The sequence below is a fragment of the Dama dama genome, chromosome 2 (assembly GCF_033118175.1).
Source record: "Dama dama isolate Ldn47 chromosome 2, ASM3311817v1, whole genome shotgun sequence".
In the NCBI taxonomy this organism is placed as follows: Eukaryota; Metazoa; Chordata; class Mammalia; order Artiodactyla; family Cervidae; genus Dama; species Dama dama.
In genome coordinates, this window is record NC_083682.1 from 28,822,476 (window position 1) to 28,849,816 (window position 27,341).

The window sequence follows — 27,341 nt, forward strand, 5'->3', positions numbered from 1 at the left end:
TAACCCATCGAACTGCCATCTGGTTCTACAATGAAATCTTTGCTGGATTGGCTTTATCGTCTATCTGTCCATCTCTCTATCCTGTGCCTGAGTCATCCCTTAGTCACTTCTGATTCAGTTCCTACAAAGATGAACCTTCAGTCTCCTGCTGTGATGGTGTGGTCATTGGTACTAGGGGAATAGTCACAGCATAGCACATGTGGCGTGGGATGCAGTAAATCTGGGATCAGTTGAGTTCAGTCACTCAGTCATGTCTGGCTCTTTGCGACCTCTTGAACGGCAGTACACCAGGCCTCCCTGTCCATCACCAACTCCCAGAGTTTACTCAAACTCATGTCCATTGAGTCGGTGATGCCATCCAACCATCTCATCCTCAGTCATCCCCTTCTCCTCCCGCCTTCAATCTTTCCCAGCATCAGGGTCTTTTCAGATGAGTTAGTTCTTCACATCAGGTGGCTAAAGTATTGGAGTTTCAGCTTCAGCAATCAGTTCTTCCAATTCAGGACTGATTTCCTTTAGGATGGATTGGTTGGATCTCTTTGCTGTCCAAGGGACTCTCAAGAGTCTTCTCCAACACCACAGTTCAAAAGTGTCAATTCTTAACTGATCCTTATACTGATTTTCAGTCAATTCTCCCCTTTCTTTTAGCTACATTTCCTTCCTCACCTGCTGGAAGTGCCTGATGGTTTTAAAACCTGAGTTTCCTATAGTTTAAAGGCATAATCTGACTTGCTTTTTTATGTCAGCTATCACTTCAGGTTTTTAGTTTCAGCTCTCTCCACCTTTAGTCAGTTATGACTCACTTACCTTTTTTCCATCTTCTAAAACTGTCTTTGACCTTTCTTGTCTTCTATTACATCCTTTCAATGTTCTTTGCCTTGGTGGCTTCAAAACATTTTTATGTCTGCCTTTCATTTCAGTGGGGCTTTTAGAGAAAGGAGACTTGTGTTTTCAAGTATTTTGTCAACATAAAAGATCTGAATGTATTTAGTAATACTTTGTTTTCTGTTTTAATGGATCTACCAAAATACTGAAGATACATTAAAACCAGTGGCAAAGTAGTAATTTTTCCAGCGTCTAGATTCCAGACACTGTTGTTACTTTTCAGGACCTGGACGTCACCAGGCTGGAAACCAGTGGTGTACATCGTTGTCAGCAAATGTTAACCTTTGGCTCTCCCAGCACTGATTCTAGTCTCTTGGCTTTTGGTAAAGGTGTTTAGAAGAGAGAATGCGAGTTCAGAATGAGTCAAACATGACCCCATTTGATTAATGGAAGGGCTGGGTTTTCATTGCCTCTTGGAGCCCACGTCTCCTTCCTGGATAGTTGTTGCATCCTTCGGGTGGATGAAGTCTAGTTTCAGTTGGAGACATCCCAGCTACAAATCCTCCCTCTAGACAACTGTGCATTTCCAGCGCCAGCATTTTCCAGCTCATTGCTTTCACAGTGCTGAGTGTCCTATTAAATATTTATCATAACTTTGCCTTCCATGTCTGAAATGGTGCCGCAGACTGGTAATTAGATCGCAGCTTAGGATTCTCAGTTTCATTCGGTGCAGAAGTGGGAAAATGGAGACCTTACGTAACGAGGAGATGAGAACTGACAGGCAGTTGGCTGTAGATGCTCCTACACATATTTCCTGACATATGCAGAGGGAACTTTTTGCCAGTTGATCATTGCATTCATTGGCTAGTTGCTCTTCTCACGTTTGCTTCTAGAAAGAAGTTACTGAGAGTCATTTGTCCTTACTGAGTCTGAGGATTAAACTTTTTACGCCTCCAGAAGGAAACTACAGAAGTCGGCCAAAGATTTTTTTTCTGGTCAGCCTTAAGAGCCAGAGGGTTTCAGATTCATGGCCCTGTTCACGCTGGATGATTGGCTCTTACCATTTAGGACACTGCAGCAGTTCACCCTTCAAATAAGGGTTTGGGGATTATATTCCCCCTGATATATGTTATTACTGAAGACAAAACAATCACAAAACTGGGAATCAGAAGACTAGGTCTGTGTTCTTGTACCCACCTAACCTCTCTGAAAGTGAAAGTGTTAGTCTCTCAGTTGTGTCCGACTCTTTGTGACCCCATAGTCTATCCAGGGGATTCTCCAGGCAAGAACACTGGAGTGGGTTGCCATTGCCATCTCCAGGGGATCTTCCTGACTCAGGGATCAGACCTGGGTCTCTTGCATTTCAGGGAGATTTTTTACCATCTGAGCTACCAGGGGAGAACCTTTCTCCATTTGTACAATAGAAACAGTAATATTAACTCTCAAACCACTGGGCAGGTGTGATAACAAAACAAAATGATTTAAATGAAAGTATTTTGCAAGCTGTCAGAGGTTTCTGCTCTGCAGTTTCCTTTCAGAGTATGGGGCCCAGGACAGAGCCCTAAGTGGATAGTGTGCCTGAGTTTCAGTACTTGTGTATGGGTTAAACAGTCAGGTTCAACTTGAAATAAATTCTTCCAAGCATGTATTAAGTTCCTTATTCTGTTCTGGGTCTTGATATGATCATGAATGGAGACATTATAAATTGGCAACAGCTATTCCTAAAGAAAAGATGTATTGTCCAAGGGAAGAGTCTAGGTAAGAACCCAGACAACCGTGACTCCTGGTGAAGCACCTTTCGGGGGTATAGTTTAGTGGTAATGAGTATTGCCTTTGAGGTCAGAGAAACCCAAGTTCAAATCTAAACTTTGTCACTTTCTAGCTAAGTGACTTTGAGCAATTCACTTGACTTTTCTGAGCTATCCTTTTCTCATTTGTAAATATCAATAATAGTCCAAGATGCTTAGAGCAGCTCCAAGAACTAACTGAAATAAAATCCATAAGAAGTTTATCATCATCATCATCATCACTATAACAGTATTATTCTTTTGATAATAATTATAATAATAGCAGGTTGCCATTGAGTGCCACGCCCCAGGCAATGTGGCTGCATGCTTACACACATTAACATCTTTATCCAAATCACTCTAAAGTATAATCATTTCACTGATGAGAAACTGAAGCAGAGAGAGATTAAATGATGTCTTAGGGTTGTATGGCTAGTTAGTGGTACCATACCTAGGCAGTCTGGTAAAGGGGAAACAGTTTCTGCTCTAGTGACTGTTGTTCAGATCTCAAGTGTTTTCTAAGAAAATGGCATAATAAACCAAGGGACGATTAGGTAGGTAAAAATGAGACAATAAACATGAAAGATGCTTTGTAAACAATAAAGAGATAATTCCAGAAGCTCGTTGATTGGGTAGTATTTAACCATTTCTAATTTCAAATAGCCAGAGAGGTTGAGATGAACCCCCAACCTTTGACAAAAAGGAGGCTTCACATGTCACCTGTGGTTAAGAAGGCCTCTGTTGCCCTATTCATAGGTAACATCATCACTTATCTTGAAGATGGAGTTTCGACCTTTCAACATGACACACCAGGGATTGCACACCTGCCATTTCACTCTTCCAGGTGTCAGGGTATCTCAGGCAGAGAACTGAATTCCCAGTTGCCCAATTTTCAGCATATGCCATTTCAGGAGAATATTAGATGAAGACAGAGTCTGTTGTCCTATAAATTAATTTAACACTCTTTCTCTGGAGAGCAAATGACTGCATTCTAAAAACAATATTTTCACTCAAGTTATGATGGCTTGTAAAAACACACCATGAACAGGGTTGACAAGGACGTTTAGGAAGCATATAATGTCCCAGGAAGCCAAACTGATCTAAATTCAGGAGGGTTGTCTCCTCTCCTCAGTCGGCATCAGAGATGGTTGCCTCTTAAAAGGATGGCTCAGATGGAGAGCAGTTCACAGATTGGGCAGAAATACGAGCCTCTCTGGTCAGTTGATTAGGGAAGGGCTTAATGAGAGTCACTCCAAACACGTAAGCATTGAAAGAGAAAGAGGACGGGGTGAAAATTGTATCAAGCAGTTTGTTACTGTAGTGAAAAATATTTTAAAAACTATGCATTCCCAGTGTTATAAGAACTTGTGAAGGGAGATAATGAAGAGAGTCATAAACTTCTGGATTCATTCAGGACACTTCCTTCTTCTCTCCATCTTTCCCTTTCTGCTTTCTCTCCTGTTCATTGCTCTATTGACTCTCAACACAATATCCCCTTTTCAAATACGACCCCTGTTAACCAACCAGGACCCACTGTAGAGCACACGGAGCTCTCCTTAACGTTATGTGGCAGCGTGGATGGGAGGGACGTTTGGGGGAGAGTGGACGCATGGATATGTATGGCTAAGCCACTTTACTGTCCACCCCAAACTATCACAGCATGGTTAATCACCTATTTATTGTTGTTCAGTCACTCAGTTGTGTCCAGCTCTTTGCAACCCCATGGACTGCAGCATGCCACGCTTCCCTGTCTTTCACTGTCTCCAGAGTTTCCTCAATTCACTCCCACTGGGTCAGTGATGCCACCAACCATCTCTATGTGTGCATGCTAAAGTCACTTCTGTCGTGTCCAACTCTTTGCAACCCAGTGGACATTAGCCCACCAGGCTCCTCTGTCCATGGGATTCTCCAGGCAAGAATACTGGAGTGGGTTGCCATGCCCTCCTCCAGGGATCTTCCCCACCCAGGGATCGAACCCATGTCTCTTACATCTCCTGCATTGGCAGGCAGGTTCTTTATCACTAACACTACCTAGGAAGCCCAACCATCTCTATATCCCAGTATAAAATAAAAAGTTTAAATAATAATAGCAACTAATAATTGGGGAAAAATAAAAGTGTTAATGAATATGTAAAAAAAAAAATATGATCCCTGTTAAAGCTTTATACTCTTACCCAAAATCTGTCTCAAAGGAATTCTCTAAGCAATATTTGATGTGGATTATCATTCACAACCTGTTTTTTTTTTTCTGTTTGACTCTTTCTGTTAAAGACAAAGCATTTTGTCTTTTCTTTTTTTTTATCTTTCCATGTCTTTTACATATTACATATGATAATAGTTGCCATATATACAAAGCTGATGGCTTCCCTGGTGGCTCAGACTGTAAAGAATCCACCTGCAATGCAGGAGACCCCCATTTAATCCCTGGGTCAGGAAGATCCCTGGAGAAGGAAATGGCAACCCACTCCAGTATTCTTGCTTGGAGAATTCCACAGAGGAGCCTGGCAGGCTACAGTCCATGGGGCAAAGAGTTGGACATGACTGAGTGACTGATCACAAAGCTAAATAGGATGTGACCCTTTAGGGTGGTCAGAAAGAAGGTCAAGAAATAAGACAATAAAGTATTCTAGGTACTTTGCTTGAGGTCTGTGCAGGAAAATCTCAAGATCCAAAGAAGCTAATCTAAAGGTCAGACAATGCAAAAATATTCCTTAAAGGCAGCAACACCTGGGTGGAGCATTAGCAGGCGTTAACATTGTTCATTCATCCACTTAACAAGCATTTTTTGAGTGTCCTTTGTGTACTTTCCACTGTCCTAGGTCCTCAGGGTATAAAATTCAGCAAGGAATAAACTTGTCTGGCACTCAACAAATATTTGTTGAATGGTCAACTGAAGAGACTTATTTTGATTCTCCTGGTGAATCCGGAACAATCCTCTACATGTAGGAAGGCATGAACCTTTCAGGGTATTCTGAGGAGTTCAGAATGATTGCTGGGTGAATAATCCGGAGGGTGGTTATGGGCACAGAAAAATAGGGCCCCAGTATAGCTGCAGAGTTGTGCAGTGTACAACCTGCACAACAGTATGGGATCGTGCAGGCATGGTGAGAAAGAAGGTGGGAAAAAGAGTAATAGCAGGACTATAAAGTGCTTGGTGACTCAGGCCAGTTGTTCTCCTGGGGGCAGGAGAGGGACAGAGGTAAGGGAGGCAGGTATCAGACTCATTCACAAGTTGTCTCTTCAAATTATGTGTAGTTCTGCCCATCCTAGATATGCAAGATTCTGTTGCGGCCCTACACACACAAACACACTCGCCCAAGCCTGCTCGTACACTCACACTTGCTTTCCTAGAATTGTTCCCACAGCCTTTTGCAATGATGAGAATGAGTCGTATTCCTCATGGGGACTGGAACTGAACAGGGCGAGAAACGCTGGAGACTGTGCAGAAACACCCACAGGTCCTTGGCAGGGCAGGAGCTTGGCCGGATTTTCCTCTTACAAAGCTCACCGTGGCCCTGGACTGGAGGGTAGATTGGTGAAGTGTGAGCGATGGTGAGGGCGTTGCGCTGGAACGCTTTCACATCCTCCAGGTCTAAGGACACTGGTAATTCAGACACAGACACTCCTGCTTCCCTGGGTCTTTAGGGTCACAGACACAAGACTCAAATCAGAATGAAAGAGATATGTTGGTATTTCCCCCATGAGGTGGTGACACCTGAAGCGTTTCACAGGAATGGTGATTTAGGACAGAGGTGAACACACAATCAGATCTGTGCTGGGGAATTTATGAAATAAAGCTATCACATAGGACATGAAGCATTTAACTTTGAACTCTGCTTACCTAAAAGACATTTTCTGTTAGTTCTTTTTGTTGATGGTGTTTTGCTTGTTTTCGGTTTGTGTGATGTAACAGCTGTATGTAGCCCAGTCACCCTAAACAAAAATACACTACCAATAAATCCACAATATTTTCTGACTGTTTTATGGGGCCACTTTTTTTCATTTAGTAAAACATATGATTTTCTGTGATCGATACATAAATACCAACTGTGCCTTGTCAATAAAAAGTGAGTTGATGTAATTGTTTTTAATGACTAATTAATGTCCCCAAGAAGAAGAAATATACATCCTTTTTCTTGCTTTAAGTTCTTAATAACTACACATGATTCCAGTCTGTTGCTCCAATAATTATAAAGGAAAAATAATTTTCCTGAAGTCCTGTTATCACACATCATAAGAAACAGACCACTAGACCCTGTGCTGTGAACTCAAAATTTGTAGGAAGCTTTTGATTAATCATTTCTACAATGTTTGAATTTTCCAATATGTTGTAAGTTGATAATAGGAGAATTAACTTACTTCCTTTCAACCCATTTTTTTTTCTCTTTAAGTATCTGGATGAGCTACAGGAGTTGTTGTTTACAGGATAATGTGTTACCTGACTGTGTTAGGAAAGTAAGATTGAAAGATGGTACTAGAAAGTGGGCTGTAGGTTAACATATCATAGTCTAACAAGATGTGCACTGAATCCAGTAAGTCAAAAGACTTATCTGAGAGTGTTATAAACCACTGCTGGGTCAATATATTAAGTGATTCTCCCACCTTTAAAGATTGGATTCATTTTTAGAATATTAATTTTTGGAAGAATAGATTGGGAGTAATGGAGATGTGATTTCTAGCCTGGCTCTCAGGAATCACCTGTGTGACCCTTACTCTGCCAGTTGGTACATCTGTGAACTGAGACCATTGCCAGTGACCTCAGTGTCTTTTATCCTCCTTATGTCAGGAAGGTATATTTGTAGATTACCTGGCACAGAGTAGGTGCTGTAATACTGTGACTCTTTGTCATCTAAGAAAAAGTTTCCCTTTCGCTGGCACATGGCCAGAGGCCTCCTAAGAAAATGATACATAATTAAACATCGTACAAGGACAAAGGCACAAAGCAAGATGTCCTTGGTAAGAACAGGCGAGCTTTTTCTCATTAGTGGAAGAAATTATTTAAAATACAAAAACATAACTTTGAGGCCCACTGATTATTTTCCCTGGGCAAGGTATGTATGTCACTCATAGACATCAAAAACTAAAATGTTTTACAATTACCCAGCTCTGCTTATAAAACTTTATTAAGGCCTTTGGGAAAATGTGGAGACAAGATTTTTGTTGTTTTGTTCTTTTACCCTTCAGCATTGAGAGATATTGCTAAGTTGGTAATGAATCATCTTACCTTTGTTAGAATCAAGGGCACAGTGAGGAATGAGGCTGATGGTAGAAAACAGCAATGTTAGAATAGGCCTAGTATGCAAAAAAGACTGCTTTGCAACATGTAGTAGTTGCATGTTGGAGGATATTTGTAGCAGCTCTATTTTTCTTTACTCAAGAGAAATGCAATAACAGACAACTAGACTGAATATTCAATCCACACGTGCATTGGCACTGTTAATCAAAAGGATTTATCTTTTGGAATGGAGAATGCAAAACTGTTCAACATTATGAAGCATCAGAAATAAAGGAGCTGTAATATGTACATTGAGCAGAGAATCAAAGCCCAGTTCTTCTTATGCAAACAGATACATATCTATAAATATATTTTATCCTATTACCTGTACTTGACACATATTTATTTCTCAGGGCCACTAAAGGCTAATTTTCTGAAATTAAATGCAATATTTATTTAGAGTTTATTAGAACAAAACTATAAATCATATTAAGTGAGCATTTAATCCACTTAAGCAACTTACAACTATTTCTGGCATTGATAATTCCTTGCTTGTGCTAAATTAGTGATTTGGAAGTCACTAAGCAGATTGAAAATGCAAATCTAGACACTTTACAGGTTAAGTGGATTGTGGATATGGTATAACAGATAAAAGTGTTCTTGTTCCAGTGTTGCCACTGATTGGTGATCTTGCATGAGTATCAGTTCTTCTAAGAGCATCAGTTTTACTAACTGTAAAGTGGCAGTAATACTGATACTGATATCTTACGTTAGACAAGGTTAAGTAGTATGGAAGGACACAGGAAAAGTAGTACTATATGATTACAGTATTGACACTGCTCTGAGCTCACATCTGTGAGAGTCCAAACATGGGAAACATATCATACATCATCACTGTTTTCAGGGAGCTCATGTATTGTTGAAAGGGACATACAGGTGAATGAGCAATTACAATTTGGTAGAATGAACAAAGCAATGAGATCATGTGTAAACTAAATAGGACACATCATAAGGAAGGATTCCCTTATCAGTGAAGGCGACGATCATGGAATATTTTTCAGATGGAGGTGATGTTTGAATTGGGGGGATGTTTGTGGTCCCAGTAGGCAGGGAACTGAATGTTTTTGGTATCTGACTGGGAACAGAGACTGTTCATGTTACCACCCCTATGAGCAAAGACTTGCAGGGTCTTCTAGATGAAGGAAGAGGACAAGCAAGGACATTCCACAGAAAGGAATTTCACATTTCAGGGCAAATGGGCAAAATCGTGAAAGAAAGAGTATGTCATTTGGGAATATAGAACTATAAGTTTTGTGGGTCCCAAAGCTCTGGGAAGGGATGAGGCCTGGCAGGAGTGGTCGTGGAGAGTAGTGTATACAAATAAAGGGAATCTGCTGACAGGAGACGGGGAGGTAGTGAAAGTATTTGGGTCAGAGATAACCAGATTTGCATTTATGGAATTCCCTCTGTGGTAGTTGACTAAACAGATGGGACACAGCTAGGCTGGAGGCAGTGAGAGCCCTACACTTGACCAGAGAAGAGATGAGGCACTGAATTAGGCAGAAACGATGGTGGCAAAGATCCTGAGAAACATTTAGGGAGAAATGAATGCTTTCAGTATCTGACTGGGTAAAGAGAATGCTCATGTCACCAACCCTATGAGAAAAGACTTGTGTGGTCTTCTAGTGGAAGGAAAAGGACAAGCTGCCTTTGCATCTGGAAGTTCCAGGAAGAAGCAAGAGCTCAAGTTATAGTTTGGAAAACAAAAAATACCTGTTAGTGGGACTTCCCTGCTGGTCCAGTGGTTAAGACCCCATGCCTCCAACGCTGGGAGTATGGGTTCAATTCCTGACTGGGGACCTAAGATCCTACATGCTGCATGGCCAATAAATAAATAAATAGTCCCTACTGCTGGTTCTGAGGCTCTTAAAAAAAGTAGAAGGTAGTGAAAATCATGAGGTTGCACATAGAGAATAAGACTGAGAAAAGCGGTAGAGAAAAGACAGAAAGCTTCAGAATCTTTTGGAAGAGCAAAACTTAAAAATAGGCAGAAGGAAGCAGAGAAAGATCCCTCAAGCAGGTAGCAGGAGATTCAGGAGAGTCTTATCATAGAGAGTAAAAGAGTAGAGAATTTCAAGGAAGGAGTGTCAATACTGGCAGATACCTTACTTGAATGATCAATGAAGACAGGATTAAAGACCATCCATTGGATTTGATAATTCTAGAGCCCATCAGGTTTTCTTTCTCATGCAGTCAGTTAAACAGAAGCAAGTCTACTGTTGGTTGGGCAGTAAATAGGAAATTAGAAGTTAAGACACTGAGTGTAAACTTAACTGTCAGGAAGCTCAGATGTAAGGAGAAGGTATGAGAGGAAAGTAGATTGGGATGGAAAAAGAAGAGCTTTCTTTGTACACGAGTGGAAAAGGCTTGGATACATTTATTTCCTGAAGTGTAAGGCCCATTATACAACAAAGTGGAGACAAGAGGGAGAAGATGTTTGATGTAGCCGGGTTCTTCACAAATGGTAATGTGAATTCAGACAGAGAGAACTTGACCTTGGACCAAAGGGCTTTTTTCTGTGACTTCGGAAAGGCAGGGGAAAGGATGAATGTAGACTGGAGTGAATTAGTCCTTGGAGATACTAAGAGAGAGGAAGCCATGTCTGACAAGGATGGAGTCACGGTAGGCTAACGAGGATGAAATGTGTAGTGTGTTTGAGAATAATAGGAATAAAAAATGAAACTGACCAAAACAAAAAAAGATCAATTATTTGTAATTGGTCTGATATCACTAATCTCTGAGATGAAAAGAATTCTTCCAGCAGAGCTCAGCAGCTTAACCCTGATTTAGGAAGATTATACACTTAATCCAAGGTTGGAGTTTTATACAGTTTTATACTATAAGGAAAAGGAAGACTTGAGAGTAATTTGGTTTCTAGCAGGTTAATTTGTTTTTAGGTTAAACAATACATTTGTTTCTGGACATTAGGTGGGCATTCAGTTTTTTTTTTTTTTTTTTTTCCTTTTCTTGAGACTGACCATGTTCTAAGAAAAGGCATGGGATTCAAATCTCTATAATCAGGCTATAAACACATATAGCTCTGTTATCTTCATCCCATGATTAAAACTTGCCCAGTTTGACAACTGGCTTTCTATAGCAAAACATAGGTTGCTGATTAGCCATAGGAAGAGTATGGAAGACGAGGTGGGCAGAAATTTAATTCCTGTGTTATTCATATTCAGAATGCCTCTGTCTCATGTTGGATCCACTTTCTATGGTCCTATGGCTTCATGAAAGAATTGGCAAGCAGTTTGTACCAAAGATCATATACTCCAGGCTGAAAAGCATTTCTGTCACTATTTTCCAGAATTCACTGATAGTTTAAAATGTCTTCTGACTGGTTATTTCTTTCTGGTGAAACAGACTGCTGAGAGTCAAGTGAACTTGGGCATTCTGCCAGGGGCACTCATGCCAATGATGTTTAGAGGTAATTTGCAAGGGTAGGAGGTGCCAGGACTTCAACAATAAGCAAAAGCAGCTCTGTTGGAACAACCGGAGAAAGGGTCAAAGTGCTATTTTGAAACTGGCCTTTTCAGTTTTTCTCTCAGTAACTCCAAGTTTTAAAAACAGGAAGTATAGACATACCCAGGAACTTGTGAAATGAAAATAGGCCAGTAAAATTACAAACGCCGATGGATTTTATAAGGAGGAACCCTTGTGGGAAGAGCACTAGACTAGGAGTCAGGAAATCATATTCAAAGATCTGGGTCTCACTGTCTTCATCCTACACAACAGGAACATGGTACCACTGGGAGGTACCATAAGTCAAGTGAAAGTCACTCAGACATGTCCAACTCTTTGGGACCTCATGGACTATATAGCCTGCCAGGCTCCTTTGTCCATGGAATTATCCAGATAAGAATACCGGAGTGGGTAGCCTTTCCCTTCTCCAGGGGATCTTCCCAACCCAGGATCAAACCCAGGTCTCCCGCATTGCAGCTGGATTCTTAACTGTCTGAGCCACCAGGGAAGCCTGACCTGGAAAACTGCTTCCCAAATCCCCTCCCAAACCTAATCCCCTTCCCAAGATTATATTGCCACTGTTGTTCGGAGTATTTTGGGCAGGAGACAAGTCAGCAGGGTCTTTGGTGAACATGTGGTACTTGCCCTTATTCTTACCAAGACCAAACCTTTGGTTCACTGTGCCAAACCTCCGTAACTCAGACATGTTTTTACTAGACAGAAATAACCACATATGTTTCACCTTTTCAGTCTGTAGTCTTGTTAACCTGGAGCTCTAAATGGTTCATGCACCTGAAAGTAAGGTTTTTGTTTATTTTTGTTTTGTTTTGAAGAGGAATCCCATGGTAATTAGGAAGAATGAGAAAAAGACAAACATAACTATTTGGCCACTTCATAATATCTTTCCTCAAAAGCCTCAGACAGTGGGTGACTGGGGAAGATTTCAGTTTTTCTGAGTGCATCTTCAATTCCATTTTCCATTGAGTATTTGTGGGATCATTAACATTATATTTCAAAAACACATAACAAGGATTGACTCTACAGCATAGAGAACTATGTTCAATATATTAAAACAAACTATAATGGAATAGAATTGGAAAAATACAGATATATATATGTATAATCAAATAACTATGAAGTGTATGCATATATATTTATGTGTATATATATGTATATTTGTGCATACGTGTGTGCTCAGTCACTCAGTTGTGTGATTCTTTGCGACCCTATGGACTATAGCCCGCCAGGCTCCTCCATGGACTTTGCCAGGCAAGAATACTGGAGTGGGTAGCCATTTCCTCCTCCAGGGCATCTTCCTGACCCAGGGATCGAACCCATGTCTCCTACATTTCCTGCACTGGCAGATGAATTCTTTACCACTGAGCCACCCAGGAACCGATATATATCTGTAAATATACACACATATATTTACATATATAAATATATGCATATATGTATAGATCTTGGGGAAGGCAATGGCAACCCACTCCAGAATTCTTGCCTGGAGAATCCCATGGTCAGCACAGCCTGGCGAGCTACAGTCCATGAGATTGCAAAGAGTCAGACATGACTGAGTGACTCACACACACACACATGTATGTATCTGTACTCTTTATTCCAATTCTATATTCTATATATTTCACAGCAAGCATTTCCATGGTCTTTTAGGTCCTGGTTCAGAGGGGGAAACCAAGTCGGGGGAAAGGAGCTATCTGAGGCAGCAAGCTGGAAATGGGACAATAAGGAGGCTGTGATGCAGCCTTAGGTGTCAGCGAGGAGCCTCTATAATCACAGAACCAACAGGGGATTGTACCTACTGATTCCCAAAGCAGGGCAAAGCTGCAACCCGGGGATGCGAACCATGCATGATCCACTTGCATGGAAAAGACAAAGCTTCTCTCATAAACTCTATGCTGATTCAGACACAGCACAAGAAGTGGAAGAACAATGGGGGCTTGAAAAACAAAACAGAAAACAGTAACAACGCTAGGACTGGAAGCTGATTTGAGATACTGCAGGAATTCTCAGAATTTCACTCATTCACTCTCTTTTCATTCCCCAGATGCTGCACAACAAGCATGTTATGGTCCGCGTGGGAGGAGGATGGGAAACTTTTGCAGGGTATTTGTTGAAACATGACCCCTGCCGGATGCTGCAGATATCCCGTGTGGATGGCAAGACATCCCCCGTCCAGAGCAAATCTCCAACCCTTAAGGACATGAATCCAGACAATTACCTGGTGGTCTCTGCCAACTATAAGGCTAAGAAGGAAATTAAGTGAAACTAGGTGGTCACTACGAGGGGACTCTCCTAATGGCCTGTATCTACATCTCCAGTAGTCAGTTTAGTTCACATGCTCTACAAATTACTTTGGAAAAAGACAGACAGAAAAATGTCATCATGCTGAAACATGCTCAAAGAGTAGCACTATTTATTTTGAATGCTTCTGTAGAAAATGACTTCTAAAAAGAAAAGTTCAACTTAGATTGAAATTAGACAAATTGTAGGCAAATTATTATTTCTCAATATATGAACACAGTATTTAGAACACAATCTTAGCAGTACAATTCTAGCTAAAGATAAAAATTATTAGAAGAAAATAGGATTTACAGTAAAATCAACAGAAAGTGCCTGCCCGAAGTCTACAGAATAAAAGCACTCCAGACATTTTTTTTTAATTTACAATTGCAGGATTTTAAAGCTGATTTTTAAAAAGTGACAATTAGTGTGATGACGTGCTACTCAAAATATCCCACAGCACTATAAAGTACAGAGTATTCACGACAGTAATCCTTTACTGGAAAGGCCACTTTAGAAAAGTTTACATTCACTTGGAAGATTGCCTTAAAGTTTATCCCTTAGCTCTGACCAAATATCAGGGGTACTTTTGGAAGTTTCCACAACACCCCTTAGAGAATGGCTTATGAGTTGTTTCACACAATCCTAGGCACGTGGCTGTGTTGAAACTGACTGTGTAATTCACACACGTAAGCTGACATACATTTATATTTTGACAGAGTAAACTGTACAGTCAAACGTCCGTTGACTTCATGTTATTTCAAAGCATTTTCTTATTAAAATGTATCTTTAGTTAACCCTACTTTGCTGTGCTGTCTAGTAATTTTACTGTAGCTAATGATGTTACAGACTTATGTATACCCTTGTATATCTAGGACAGGGCTGTTTTGTACCATAAACAGCAAGATATTGTCCTCACTGATTCAAGAATTAAAAAGATAAATGTTAAAAAATTTCCCGTCTCTATTATCACTGCTTCATTCTGAAATAAAGATCATCTGCAAATAGCAACTTCCCCTGGGAATTACAGGAAGCGTTTAATTACGGTTACTTAGTACTTCTTCACTTTGGGCAGCTGAGTGGTGGTCGTTCTTTGTTCTCTTAGCAGAAAGTGTAGATTTTATAAACAGTCCTTTCAGTGCTGCCCTGAATAGACAGAGTTAATTTGTCATTTCTTCCTTTTTCAACAACAACAAAATCCACCTTTCTTGCTTCAGAAAGCCAGGGAAGAAGTAGCTCTGTCACATGAATGATTTAATCAAAGCAGACACAACCTTTTTAAAACAGACTGTAAAGAATATGCTTGCAATGCAGGAGACCTGGGTTTGATCCCTGGATCGGGAAGACCTCCTGGAGAAGGGAATAGCTACCCACTCCAGTCTTCTTGCCTGGAGAATCCCACAGACAGGGAGCCTGGTGGGCTACAGTCCATGGGGTTGCAGAGAGTTGGCCACAACTGAGCACACAGACATGGTTAGATTGGGTCCACCTGAATAATCCAGTATAATCTCCCCATTTTAACGTCTTTAACTGAGTCACATCTACAAAATACCTTTTGCTGTGTTATGTAACATAGTCCCAGATTCCAGGAATTAGGATAGGTCCCATCTTCTGGGGAAGGTGGATTCTTCTGTCTACACATCTACAATGGTCTTTTTAAGTGGAACCAAGAACATAGTCCCAACTGACTCTGGGGTCTAGTTGCTAGCTGAATGGCACTGAAAAAGAATCTGGAGAAATGAGGCTATATTCAGAAGGAAATGACTAAGTGTACATGGCTCTTACTCATTGCCTTCTTAGTGAAAATCACTAGATCCTTTTATCAAAATTGTCTTGGCTATCATAAATCTTGCATTTTCCACATAAATTTTAGATCAGTTCATTAATTTCTCTGAAAGAGCTTGCTGGGGTGTTTCATTTATTGATCAATTTGAGAACACCATCTTGACAGAACTCTCATTCAATCCATGAACATGCAATGCTCTCACCATTCATATATTTAAAAAAAAAATTCTCAGCAGTGTTTGTAGTTTTCTAATTCAGATCTTTACTAAGTATTTTTATCCTATGTGATGATACTGTATGATTTACAATGTTTTAAGATTCAAATTGTTCATTGTTCTTGTATGCTAAGTTGCTTCAGCCATGTCTGACTCTTTATGAACCTATGAACTGTAGCCCGCCAGGCTCCTCTGTCCATGGGATTCTCTAGGCAAGAATACTGGAGTGGGTTGCCAGCCCCTCCTCCAGGGGAATCTTCCCTACTCAGGGATCAAACCTGGTCTCATTATGTTTCCTGTATTGCAGTGAGTTCTTTACCACTAGCACCACCTGGAAAGCCTCAAGATTATTCATTACTTGTATTATAAAGACAGAATTGACTTTTTCTATACAATGATTTGGACTTTCCTGGTAGCTCAGCTGGTAAAGAATCTGCCTGCAATGCAGGAGACCCTGGTTCGATTTCTGGGTCGGGAAGATCCTCTGGAGAAGGAATAGGCTATCCACTCCAGTATTCTTGGGCTTCCCTGGTGGCTCAGGCAGTCAAGAATCTGCCTGCGATGCCGGAGACCTGGGTTTGATCCCTGGGTCAGGAAGATCCTCTGAAGGAGGGCCTGGCAACCCACTCCAGTATTCCTGCCTGGAGAATCCCCATGGACAGAGGAGCCTGGCAGGCTACAGTCCATGGGGTTGCAAAGTAAAACACAACAGAAGTGACTCAGCAGAGGACAGAATGACCTGCATTTTGCTACCCCACTAAACACATTCGTTTCAAAGTCTGCTATAAATGCAAATTGATTGTGTCAGTGGCTTTTGAGAAAATCAGAGAAAACTGTACCACAACTCAATCAACTTAAAGCAAATACATTTATCATGGGAATTTGAGATGCTTGCTTGGAGATGTCCAAGGAATCACCTTAAATATCAACTCAGATAGGCATGCGTGTCTACCTACCTCTTACTGATCTGTTTATGCAGATATTATTTAAATCTAAAACCAACAAGAGTTACCTTTTCTTCTAAGGGCACAGCACAATTCTTATCAGTGAAAATAACTTGAATTGTTGGAGAAGAAAAGGAAAATTCATAGCTTATGGCCGATTCTTTTGAAGTACCAAAGATGATAGCTAGAACATTTACTTTTTAAGAAAATACTATATTTTATTATTAAAAATGCTGCTGCTAAGTTTATACATATGTGTCCAACCATATATATCTTCCGTCTTTACTTAACGCAAAATAAAAAACAAAATCACAAAATAATAATCCAAGAAACCATTAAACTCTGCATGCCAGAGTGAAGTTCAAGAATAAAAACCTAGAAAAGCTTTTTTTAAAACTTTTTTTTCTCATTTTTCTCTCTTTTATAAATAGTAAGTATATTTTATTCTCATAGAACTCTATGAAGATTCTATAACTACTTTCCATGTAGAAATAAGATATCATTTAAGGTGTATTAAATTGCTTTTGGTCATAATCCTCTATAAAAGCTAAAGTTATTCATATAACAGGAACTCTTTTCCCTCCTTATCCAAATGCCACAAGACTTTGCATATTGCTAGCAGAATACTATTGGAAATACTAAACAAATATAGGAATTCACACTACAAACATACTGGGCCCACACTGTTGCCAAGCATCACTTTCTCCGTAATTTAAAGTCTGTTTGTCCTAGCTTAGGTGGGATAATAGATCCATAGCTTGCAGAGATGGCCTGACAGTAGCATTAAAAAATGATGAACACAAATCTTACCCATGACACCTCTTAGCTGCGGTGTGTGGCTTCACTCTGTACAAAGTCGGGATTATACTTCATATATGCATATACACAGACTCACTATGAAGTTTATTATAGTATTTCTCTAAAAAACAGGAGACAAATAATAGCATTTCTTTTTTAGAGTATAGGAAAAGAAACATGCCAACCTATAAATGATTTAAGATAGAGTAAAAATAAAAAAATTTGTTCAACAGAAATGGCCAAAGCCAGTTTTTTGTATAGGAAAATGTATATTTGTACCCTGTAAGCCAATATTTCATTCATAACAAAACCATCTGTGGGAAAAGTGTTAATTGCATTCCAAATACAATCAGTGAAACAAAAATATCACATACAGATGTTTTAAAAAAAACATGCAGCATGTCAAGACAGGGGCTGTGCGCTAATACACAACTTTTTGTCATCAGCCATAGTAATAGTTTGATGATGAGAATCAACAAGCAGTGGTTTAAGCACTTAGTATCTTAATGTGATAGTTATCAATACATATAAGCATTTTACTGTTTAGTTTTATTTATTTGGTTGGGGAGTTTGGGTGACATATTGAGCATTATAATGCTTTCCTACTTAAATTATCAATTATGGGAAACTGGCTCTAAGCTAAGGTTTCATTAGAAACCTTATAACTTCATAACTTTGAGAAAGATTCCTTGAGAATGTGTGTGTGTATTTTTTTTTTTTAAAGTAGTCACTTACTAGTTTCCTATCAGGCATCCAGTCTCCCCTTTTGCCTTCCCCTTCCTAACGCTATTCCTAACATCCGAGTATCACTCCTTAAGCCATGCAACCCATGATTGGGGATAGTTGATTAAACCCAAGGAGGCAGGCCATGGTTGACTGGAAGGGCATATCCACTGTTACTAGAAGGCAGTTCACCAGCACAGCATTCTTGGTTCAAAAGTAAATAAGCATGGTATTTGGATACAAACTGCTAATAGAAATAGGGCATTATCCCCAAGATATACGCCTTTTGTCTACACTAACCCAAACTATAAGCTGTAACACTGATAAAACTGTCTTCTCTATATTAAAACAGAAGGAAGGATGCACACGTTCTAGGAATGGTATACTCTGGTTCCATACACATTCATCTATTAATGTTCTTTTCTCCTTTCTGCCTTGAAAAAAATTAATCATGTTCATAAAGTCAAGAATTTTATTTCTAAAATACAATCTAATGACTTCACTATCCTTTCTGGAAAAACGTATGACCAATTCTCTAAAGGATGAAGAAAATTGAACCTGTCTATAACTACATATCTTGCCTGGATAGTCACAGAATATTTCATTCCATAATTGAAGAAAGTGATTCTTCCAATTGAGGAGTCAAGAGATCTATGTTATAGTTCGAAGTCTTTAAAATTAAAATACATCATATAACACAAGATTTGTGGGAGGGATAAGCTAGATAATAGTTCAGTTTCCTTTCTGTAGATTAGGTGAGTTGGTCTCTTTAATTTACAATCCTTATTTCATTTAATACCTGAAAATTCCAATTTAGGGCTCAGACTGTGGCCCTGTCATCCAAAAGAGCAACCAAATTAAAAGATACAGTATTTCTTCTGTTTTAGCTTATTATATATCAAGAAACTCAAAATACCAAAATTGCTATAATAAATGTTACCAATGAACAAACATCTATCTAAAAAGTTTATGGCAATGCATCACACAGAATTACCCTGCAATATTTTTATGTTTAAAGTAGACCTTTTTAAATACAATACTTACATACTTCTTTCATACATTCATACTGGCCTTGGCAATTTCACATCTGTAAAAATCTTATAAGCATTCTTTAATAAATAAAAAAGAATAAAAACACCTATAAAATTTGGACAAACACATTTGCGCTAAGTATAACCCATCCATTCTTAGTTTAACTCATTCAATTCCTACAAAGAGCTTTATAGAGTTGAATCCAATACTGTATATTGTACATCACTGCCCTCTGATGGCATCACTAACATATAATTTTAAATTCAGCAAGCAAAAAAAAATATTATAATGTTATATATAGTATGTTAATTTTATAAGCTACAGAAATAGAAATTAGGAGATATTTTATGTTCTCTAGAAACAAATATTAATTTCTTAGTAAGTTATAAAAATGTACAGTGTTCCTTCATATAAGCCCTTCAAATGATATTTCAAGATTTTCCCTGATGATCAGTTTAAAAGGCACTAAAGTCTACAAGTTTAAGCAAAAGTCTTCACATATAATGAAAAAATGAAATATAAGGTTAAGTGGCAAATTATAAAGCTCTAGATCATTTCATAAAGGAGGGAAAATACAAGTGCAACTTTAAACATCTGAGACATATGCAGAATTTTTCCATGCAATATACAAATATATATTCACTATTTAGGCCCATGTTTTAACTACTAAAAAGTGGCAAATCACCCACCATCTGAAGAAGAGCAAAGGTAGGGAAAATAAGAATTTAATGAAAGGTCTGGCCATTTTCTAACTCTAACAATCAAAAGCATTTTCAATATTCAATTTTGAAAAAGCACTGCACTTGAGAGCACTAAAATTACAAATTCTGAATCTTCATTTATTCAAAGAGAAGAAATTAAATTGAGGATGTCCACTTGATTGCAGATATTAGTTACTGGCAGTAGACTCTTCCATTCATGCCATGCTTTATGAAACTGTCCACTAGAAAAGATAAAAATATAGAGGAAAGTAAATTTTGTTTTAAAAGTTATGTTACAATATTCTAGTGAACAAACAGGTAAAAGAGGAAACTGGGCTATACAAATATATAGGGATCTTTGTGAGGACCAGTGACTAGTAAAATTTTACATTATAGTCAAAAGTCTGAAATAAAATACATGATGAGGTACACAGAGAAAGAAAGAAAATATCTGGACAGGTTAACGAGGGGTAGCTAGGCCCCAAATACCTGATAATCAGTAAAACAAAACATCACAAGACAAAATAAAAACAATGAAACTACAAAGTAAAAATAAAGGAATTGGAATTCTTGTTTGAGGCAGGGGAGTGAAGAAGTGGTAGAAATTATTAAATAATGGTCTGGCAAAGTCTTTGCCTAGAGAAGGAAATGGCAACCTGTACTCCAGTATTCTTGCCTTCAGAATCGTATGGGCAGAGGAGTCCGTGGGGTTGCCGAGTCGGACACAATGAGCATCTCACACACACACACACAGTCTTTGACTGTCTCAACCTGAGAAACTATTCCACGTGGTATTCTGCTTAATCAAGTTTATTAAATTTTGCAATAGTTAAGTTCTGAAAAAGCCATTGGGATAATAATATTTACCAGTCTCTAGAGTAGTGTTTTCCAAGTATATTAAGACATATTATTGAGTATAATATGCTTTTAAAAATTTTTATTTAAATAAAATTTAAAAATTAAGGATGAATTCAAGTAAACTTACTTTCCTTTATTTTAGGACTTCTTATGGATTTAAATATTGTGCTTTTTTTAATGTCCAAGGAAGGTATTCAATATATAACATAGTATTCAGTGTTTTTGGGCTTCCCTTGTGGCTCAGCTGGTAAAGAATCTGCCTGCAATGCAGGAGACCTGGGTTCAATCCCTGGGTTGGGAAGATCCCCTGGAGAAGGGAAAGGCTGTAAAGTCCATGGACTATACAGTCCAAAGAGTCTGTAAAGAGTCTCAAAGAGTTGGACACGACTGAGCAACTTTCACTTCACTCAGTATTTTTAAACAATTTTTTACCATGGCACTCCATTTTCAACAAAATAGGCCTTAGGATTAGTATTACAAACACTAGAGCAGTGATTCTCATTCTGGTTTGACATCAGACTCCTTGGTGAGCTTAAAAGTCCTGACGGCCAAGCCCCACTCTCAGAGATCCTGACTGGTACAAGGTCCGATCCAAGGTCCAGCCTTTTGTGAAAGTTCCCCATGGGCCAATGGCATCCGCCAGAACTCCTCTGCTGGTATATCCTGACCTGATGCTAGTTTGGGTCCTGAAGTCATCATCACACTGACTTCGTAAAATAAGGCTGCCTTTCCAGAATACAGTAAGCGTTGCCAATGCCAACTATTCTTGTAAGAGGCAGTTAAAGTCAGCAGATGAATATGTAGAGCGTGTGAAGACAGAGAGGGTCCTGTTTTTCTCATACTATGGAGTCAGGTTAAGAAGAATCTAGCTATACCACAGGACACTTAAGGCCGGAGAGCGGCCCCTAAATAATCCCAGGCCAAAGGGTTTGAGGATTAAAGTTACTGTCTATCTTGTATTTTCCCTTCTGTTATCCCTGAAAGTGAAAGTTGCTCAGTGCTGTCCAACTCTTTGAGACCCTAGGGACTATACCATCCACGGAATTCTCCAGGCCAGAATAGTGGAGTGGGTAGCCTTTCCCTTCTCCAGGGGATCTTCCCAACCCAGGGTTCAAACCCAGGTCTCCCACATTGCAGGCAGATTCTTTACCAGCTGAGCCACAAGGGAAGCCCTGAGCCACCCAAAATTTTGAACGTCACTGTATGCTCTCGACGAGCAATGCAGGTAGTCAAAGAAAAAAGGTACTGAATTTAACACTGATAATGTCTCGCATTTTGCGCACTTCTGAAGGGACCAGAAGAAATGTAAGACCTAACTTATTTTTAATCTATAGGCTTCATCACATGGAAACTTCAGCTTTTATTACAGAAGCCCTTTTCTCTCTTAAGAGTTCAAAAGCTGATGTAAAATTTGTTAGGTTGAAAGTGAATGTCACTCCGTTGTGTCCGACTCTTTGCGACCCCAAGGATGATACAGTCCATGGAATTCTCCAGGTGAGAACACTGGAATGGGTAGCCTTTCCCTTCTTCAGGGGATCTTCCCAACCTAGGGATCGAACCCAGGTCTCCGACATTGCAGGTGGATTCTTTACCAGCTGAGCCACAAGGGAAGCCCAAGAATACAGGAGTGGGTAGCCTATCCCTTCTGCAGGGGATCCTCCCAACCCAGGCATCAAACCAGGGTCTCCTGCATCACAGGCGGATTCTTTACCAAACAAGCTATCAGGGAAGCCCTTTGTTAGGTTACAACGTGTAAAGTTAAGTACCTTCTGACTATACAAAAAATATCCTTTTTTGTAATATTATATATGACTTCAAGTCATTCAGAAACTTGCATTTCATTTAGTGAAGAAAACTAAGAGAGTCTGAAGCAGGTTATAGTACAATCCAATTTTATAAAATTGACATATAAAATGAGATTAGAAACTATGTCAAAATGATACTGAATTTGGGTGATTTTTACTTTCATCTTTGTACCCTTCCACATTGCTTACGTTTTCTACACAGTTAAGATTGTCATTAATTATGTAAGTATAGGGGGCTTTCCAGGTGGCACCAGTGGTAAAGAATCCACCCGCCAATGCAGGAGATGCAAGTTCAGTCCCTGGGTTGGGAAGATCCCCTTGAGGAGAAAATGGCAACCCACTCCAGTGTTCTTGCCTGGAATATTCCATTGACAGAGGAGCCTGGTGGGCTACAGTCTGTGGGGTTGCAAAGAGTTGGACATGACTGAGCACACATATACATACACACACGTAAGTATGAAGTATTAAGATACGGTTAAGATAAAGAAGAAAAATCTGTTTTCATTTTGGGAAAAAGAAAAATCTATTCCAATGAACGTTGAAATGTTCAAATAAACTGACATTTTTTCCAATCTATATTGCTCATGCTTTAAAATTCACATTTCTCTGATAATCTTTTCCTGGAGGAAAGTACTGAATGGACTGCTACTTGGGTTTTCAAAACTTCCAGGTAAATCAAATTGTCAATCCATTTTAATACTTACCCTAAGTCCACCTTCTGGTGGGGGTCCAGATGTAGCCATTTCTTTTTCTAGCTTTTCCTTTTTCTTTCTCTTTTCTTCCACTGACTGAACATTCAGAATACCCCGAGATGCAGCCTTCAGGAAAATTGTTGATAAACAACAAAATTGTAGAAAAACAACAGAAATTAGTTTTCTGTGCCCAGAAGCTGTCATTTGCTTTTTGCCTTTCAGGTTTTTCTTTTGATGTGGGAGCAGGGGAGGGGGTTGGTCTCTTTTTTTGGCAACAAAGAATTAGATTATTTCTAAAACAGTTTTACATAAAAACATACTACAATTTCTTCACTGGGTATTTTGCAACCATACACATTTCACCCCTGAAATTACTTCACAACGGTCAGTGCTTTACAATGCACGGCCATTTCATCTCAAGGAACAATGTTATTAACGGGGCATCACACATAACTGAAGACACGTGTATGGTAATCATCATACATTAAATAACAAATCCCTGGAGGAGGCCACGGCAACCCACTCTAGGATTCTTGTGGAGACGACATCATGGACAGAGGAGACTGGCTGGCTACAGTCCATGGGGTCACAAAGATGTGAACATGACTGACCACACACACAAAGGACATAAATGCATTAAATGAATTTACTGAAACACAGAAATCATTCTGAAAAATGTTTAAATTTGTAAGATATCAGATATCATTTTCATTAGGGAATACTACTAGTAATAGACATTTACAGAGAACAAAGCAGGTTAATCATCTAAGGTCGGATTTTATTTCACTCTCACCTCCTTCTGTCTCCTCTCTGCAGCCTCTGCAAGCTTCGCTCTTTTTTCTTCCTAAAAAAAATGTGTAAGAAATATGGTTTTAAACAAAACCAAACATGATCCTTGGTATTTTATACTTTATCTTACCAGTAATATAATAGTTTATAAAAATAGTACCGGCCTCAACTGTCCCATTAGGAAGGCCATTACTTCTAACATTCATAAAATACTCAACTTTCTGAATTTCATTTTCCCAATCAGTGTACCTTCAAGTAAGCACAAGGTGAGACATATATCTACACCTATATACACACTATTTATATCTCATACATACATACACAGATTGGCCTGTGAAATAATCTATTTGCCTTTTTTTTTTTTTAAAGCACTAACAAGTTAGTCAGGCCAATAATAAAACAAGTGACATTGAACAATACAAGCAGGGAAATACATGGTTGATACTGCCAATTAAAAAGGAGTTTGAGGAAAAAAAAAAAAAAAAAGGAGATTGAGGCAGCCTGGTATTTTCAGAAAAAGTCTCATTTTGTAGGACAAGAAGGACTGAAGGATATTTGAGATGTATTGTTCTATGTTGGGACCACATGAATATTATTTTTCTACTTGAATTAATCACAGGTTATAAGTTATTTAATTATGTAAGACAGTAAACAGCATTCTCTTGGGAGCCGTGTTAATAATTTCATTTTCCACAAAACACTCATTCATTCACTTATTCATTCTTTGGATACTTAATGAGCAACGATCATACCTAGGAACTATTCCCCGAGCTGAGAATACAGCAGTGAAATAATACAGAGAAATATTTCCACCCACATGGAATTTACATTCCAATGAGAACAAACAGTCATATATAATCAAATAAATATACATTTATTAGACTGAAGGAAGTGCTTCTGGGAAATACAAAGAAGAGTATGGTCAAAATGGAAGGATGGGTTGATGGTAGAGTGGAGGATCTATTTTACTTAGAGTGGTGAAGAAAAGCCTTAAAGATAAAGTGACATTCAAGTATTCTGCCATGTGGTTATCTCTGGGGGTGGCGGGGAGGGCTTAACAACTGCTGGCACATTAGTTTTTTATCAACAGCCAGATAAAGAAAATTAAGAACATTTAAAAGGAACAGTAGCAAGAAAGACAAGGTGAATTTTCTCCTATCAACTTCCAGGTCATTTTTAGCACTTAAGATCAAATAGCTGAAGAGTTAATGTACTTCCCTAAACAACTCATTTCCTTCAACGAATTTTTAGTCAAATATTAATAAAGGAGAGGAATTTAGGTTTTCTGTTAGCAATTTTCTGTAAGGATTATTAAGGTTAAAAGGCTGTTAAAAATAGAAAGCTACAAAAAGTATGAATGTACTATACCACAAACCACCTAGATACATCTGCAATTATCCAGATAAATAGTACAAGTATGTCCCCAATAAACATGGTGAAAAATCGACATATTTTTAAGATGCATTTCTCGTTAAACTGAAAATTCAAATTTCAGGGCGCTTTTCCTTGTATTTTTATTTGCTAAACGTGGCAACCTTACAAATTGTATACTCTGTACTACATAAAATGCTTTTTATAATAGAACTTAGATAAATACTAAAGAGAAATTCATTAATACAATATCTAATAAAAAGCAGAAATATACGAGACTTAATATTGAGCACCTTCTTTAAACAGTTGATACAGACACATAAAAATGCACATCTTCTACAAGATGAAACTCCTCAGTTCACGGAGAAAGAGGGAGGTCTTTTCACATATTAAGTTCATCTACCGCATCTCCAGGAGTGGTCCCCACTGCTAACCGTCCGCGTGCGCCTGCGTCCTACGAACTCCCGATTTCGCCAGCGGCGAAAGGTAAAGAGACACTGGAGCCGCCTTCAGAGGGAGAGAGACGGACGCGGAGGCAGCCCCCAAATCCCGCAGGCAGGACGTCGATGTCCCTCGGGTTGCAGCCACCCGTCTCTGCCAGCTGCGTCCCCACCGGCTGCTCTCCGGCCCGCGCCACCGCGTCCAACGGCCCGTCCCGAGGCCGCAGCTCGGGCCTCCCGGCGCGCCCCTCCGGGAACAGGTGCGCGCGGCGCCGGCGGGCTGACGCGGGGAAGCAGCCAGGCAGCCTTACTCACCAGGTCCGGCGAGGGAGGCGCGGCCTCGGTGGGACAGGGAAAACACAGCCCCATAGGGATCGCGGCCAGGGTCTGCTCCGCGGTCCGGCCAAACCAGGCCGTGAGAACTGCGCGATCAAACGCGGGTCCCAGGTCTGCGGCGCTCGCTCCGCCCCCGCCGGGCCGCTCGGTGACTGGGCGGCTCAGCCCCGCCGCTCCGCTATGCCCCGCCCCTCTGCCGCAACGCCCCGCCCCGCCCCGCGGCTCCGCCCACGCACACTCCCCGCCCCCACGACTCCGCCCACATCCACGCCCCACCCCGCGGCTCCACCCTCGCCCCACTATTCCTCCTGGGCTCGGCTCCGCCCCACTGTGGCCGGGCTCCACTCCGGCCCCGCCTCGACCCCGCCCCGACCCCGCCCCTGCAGGTAGCCCCGCCCCTCTGAGGCCACTCCCCACCCATACCTCCAGAGGCTCCGCTAGGACCAAGCCTTGGACTCAGGAAACACCTGCTGAGAGCAGCACGCGGAAGAGGGATGGAAAAGTGTGGCTATAGCCTGCAAACCTCTTTTGTGAGAAGGGGCTCTGACTTCCAAGAAATCAAAGCCAAGATTTCAAGTTGATGTCAGCACGCATTTCTCGAAGTGCCTCTCACTACTACTCCAGTTGAGAGGGCAGAACATGAAATTTATCACCATGTTTTAGAATTGAGTCGCATGAACGCAGCATTAGTTGAGATGTCTATTGTTTTCTGGTGCGTTGGATGCGTTTTTCCATCCAAGAGTAGCAGTAACGTTTGAAATATTCAGAAATATTTAGAGTGGATGCTTCTCAAATTTAATAGATATAAGAATCACCTGAGCATCAACTTAAACGAATTAAGGTATGAGTTAACAAATATCACAGCCAAATGGACATATCATTGGAAACTTGATGGCAGCATACGGAGTTCTTGATCTTAATCTTCTGTTAACAGCTTTATGAAATCACCAAGTGGTTCTTTAAAATTGTTTAATTTTTTTACCCAGTTAATTGCTGTGATCTAAAAGTTATCAGAAAACTGCACTTGTCAAAAAATCTTTTCTATGAATCCTTTTGAATATGAAGTGCTTATTGCAAGAGCATCAGAGTAAAACAGTGACTGTCTATAAATGACAAAAGAGTTTAAAAGACATGATTGAAGATCTGATTACAATGCAGTTGACAAAGAAACTTGGTTACTACTGTGAGTTACAAAATTCAGTATA

At 39.8% G+C, this 27,341-nt stretch overlaps 2 protein-coding genes across 3 annotated transcripts in view; one reads left to right on the forward strand and one right to left on the reverse strand.

Annotated features, from left to right (window-relative positions):
• Nucleotides 1-17,163, forward strand: part of GAS2 (growth arrest specific 2) — a 168,315-nt gene extending 151,152 nt beyond the window's left edge. For both annotated transcript variants that reach the window (XM_061168019.1, XM_061168014.1), the window contains one exon: nucleotides 13,412-17,163. In XM_061168019.1, coding sequence (XP_061024002.1) covers nucleotides 13,412-13,630 — 219 coding nt within the window. In that variant the 3' untranslated portion in view covers nucleotides 13,631-17,163. The remainder of the gene's footprint in view (nucleotides 1-13,411) is intronic.
• Nucleotides 17,164-17,475: 312 nt separating this feature from the next.
• Nucleotides 17,476-26,277, reverse strand: SVIP (small VCP interacting protein). The gene is made up of 4 exons (XM_061168022.1): nucleotides 26,116-26,277; nucleotides 23,994-24,044; nucleotides 23,213-23,326; nucleotides 17,476-20,087 (listed from the first exon to the last, which is right to left on the reverse strand). The coding sequence occupies exons 1-4, from the start codon at nucleotides 26,167-26,169 to the stop codon at nucleotides 20,073-20,075; spliced, it is 234 nt and encodes a 77-aa protein (XP_061024005.1). The 5' UTR covers nucleotides 26,170-26,277; the 3' UTR covers nucleotides 17,476-20,072.
• Between the last annotated feature and the right edge of the window lie 1,064 nt (nucleotides 26,278-27,341).

Coding starts and splice junctions, on each gene's coding strand:
- SVIP (XM_061168022.1), bottom strand. CDS start 26,169: ATGGGGCTGTGTTTTCCCTGTCCCACCGAGGCCGCGCCTCCCTCGCCG. Junction 24,045..26,115: donor CGCCTCCCTCGCCGGACCTG/GTGAGTAAGGCT, acceptor CATTTTTTTTAG/GAAGAAAAAAGAGCGAAGCT. Junction 23,327..23,993: donor CAGAGAGGAGACAGAAGGAG/GTGAGAGTGAAA, acceptor ATTTTCCTGAAG/GCTGCATCTCGGGGTATTCT.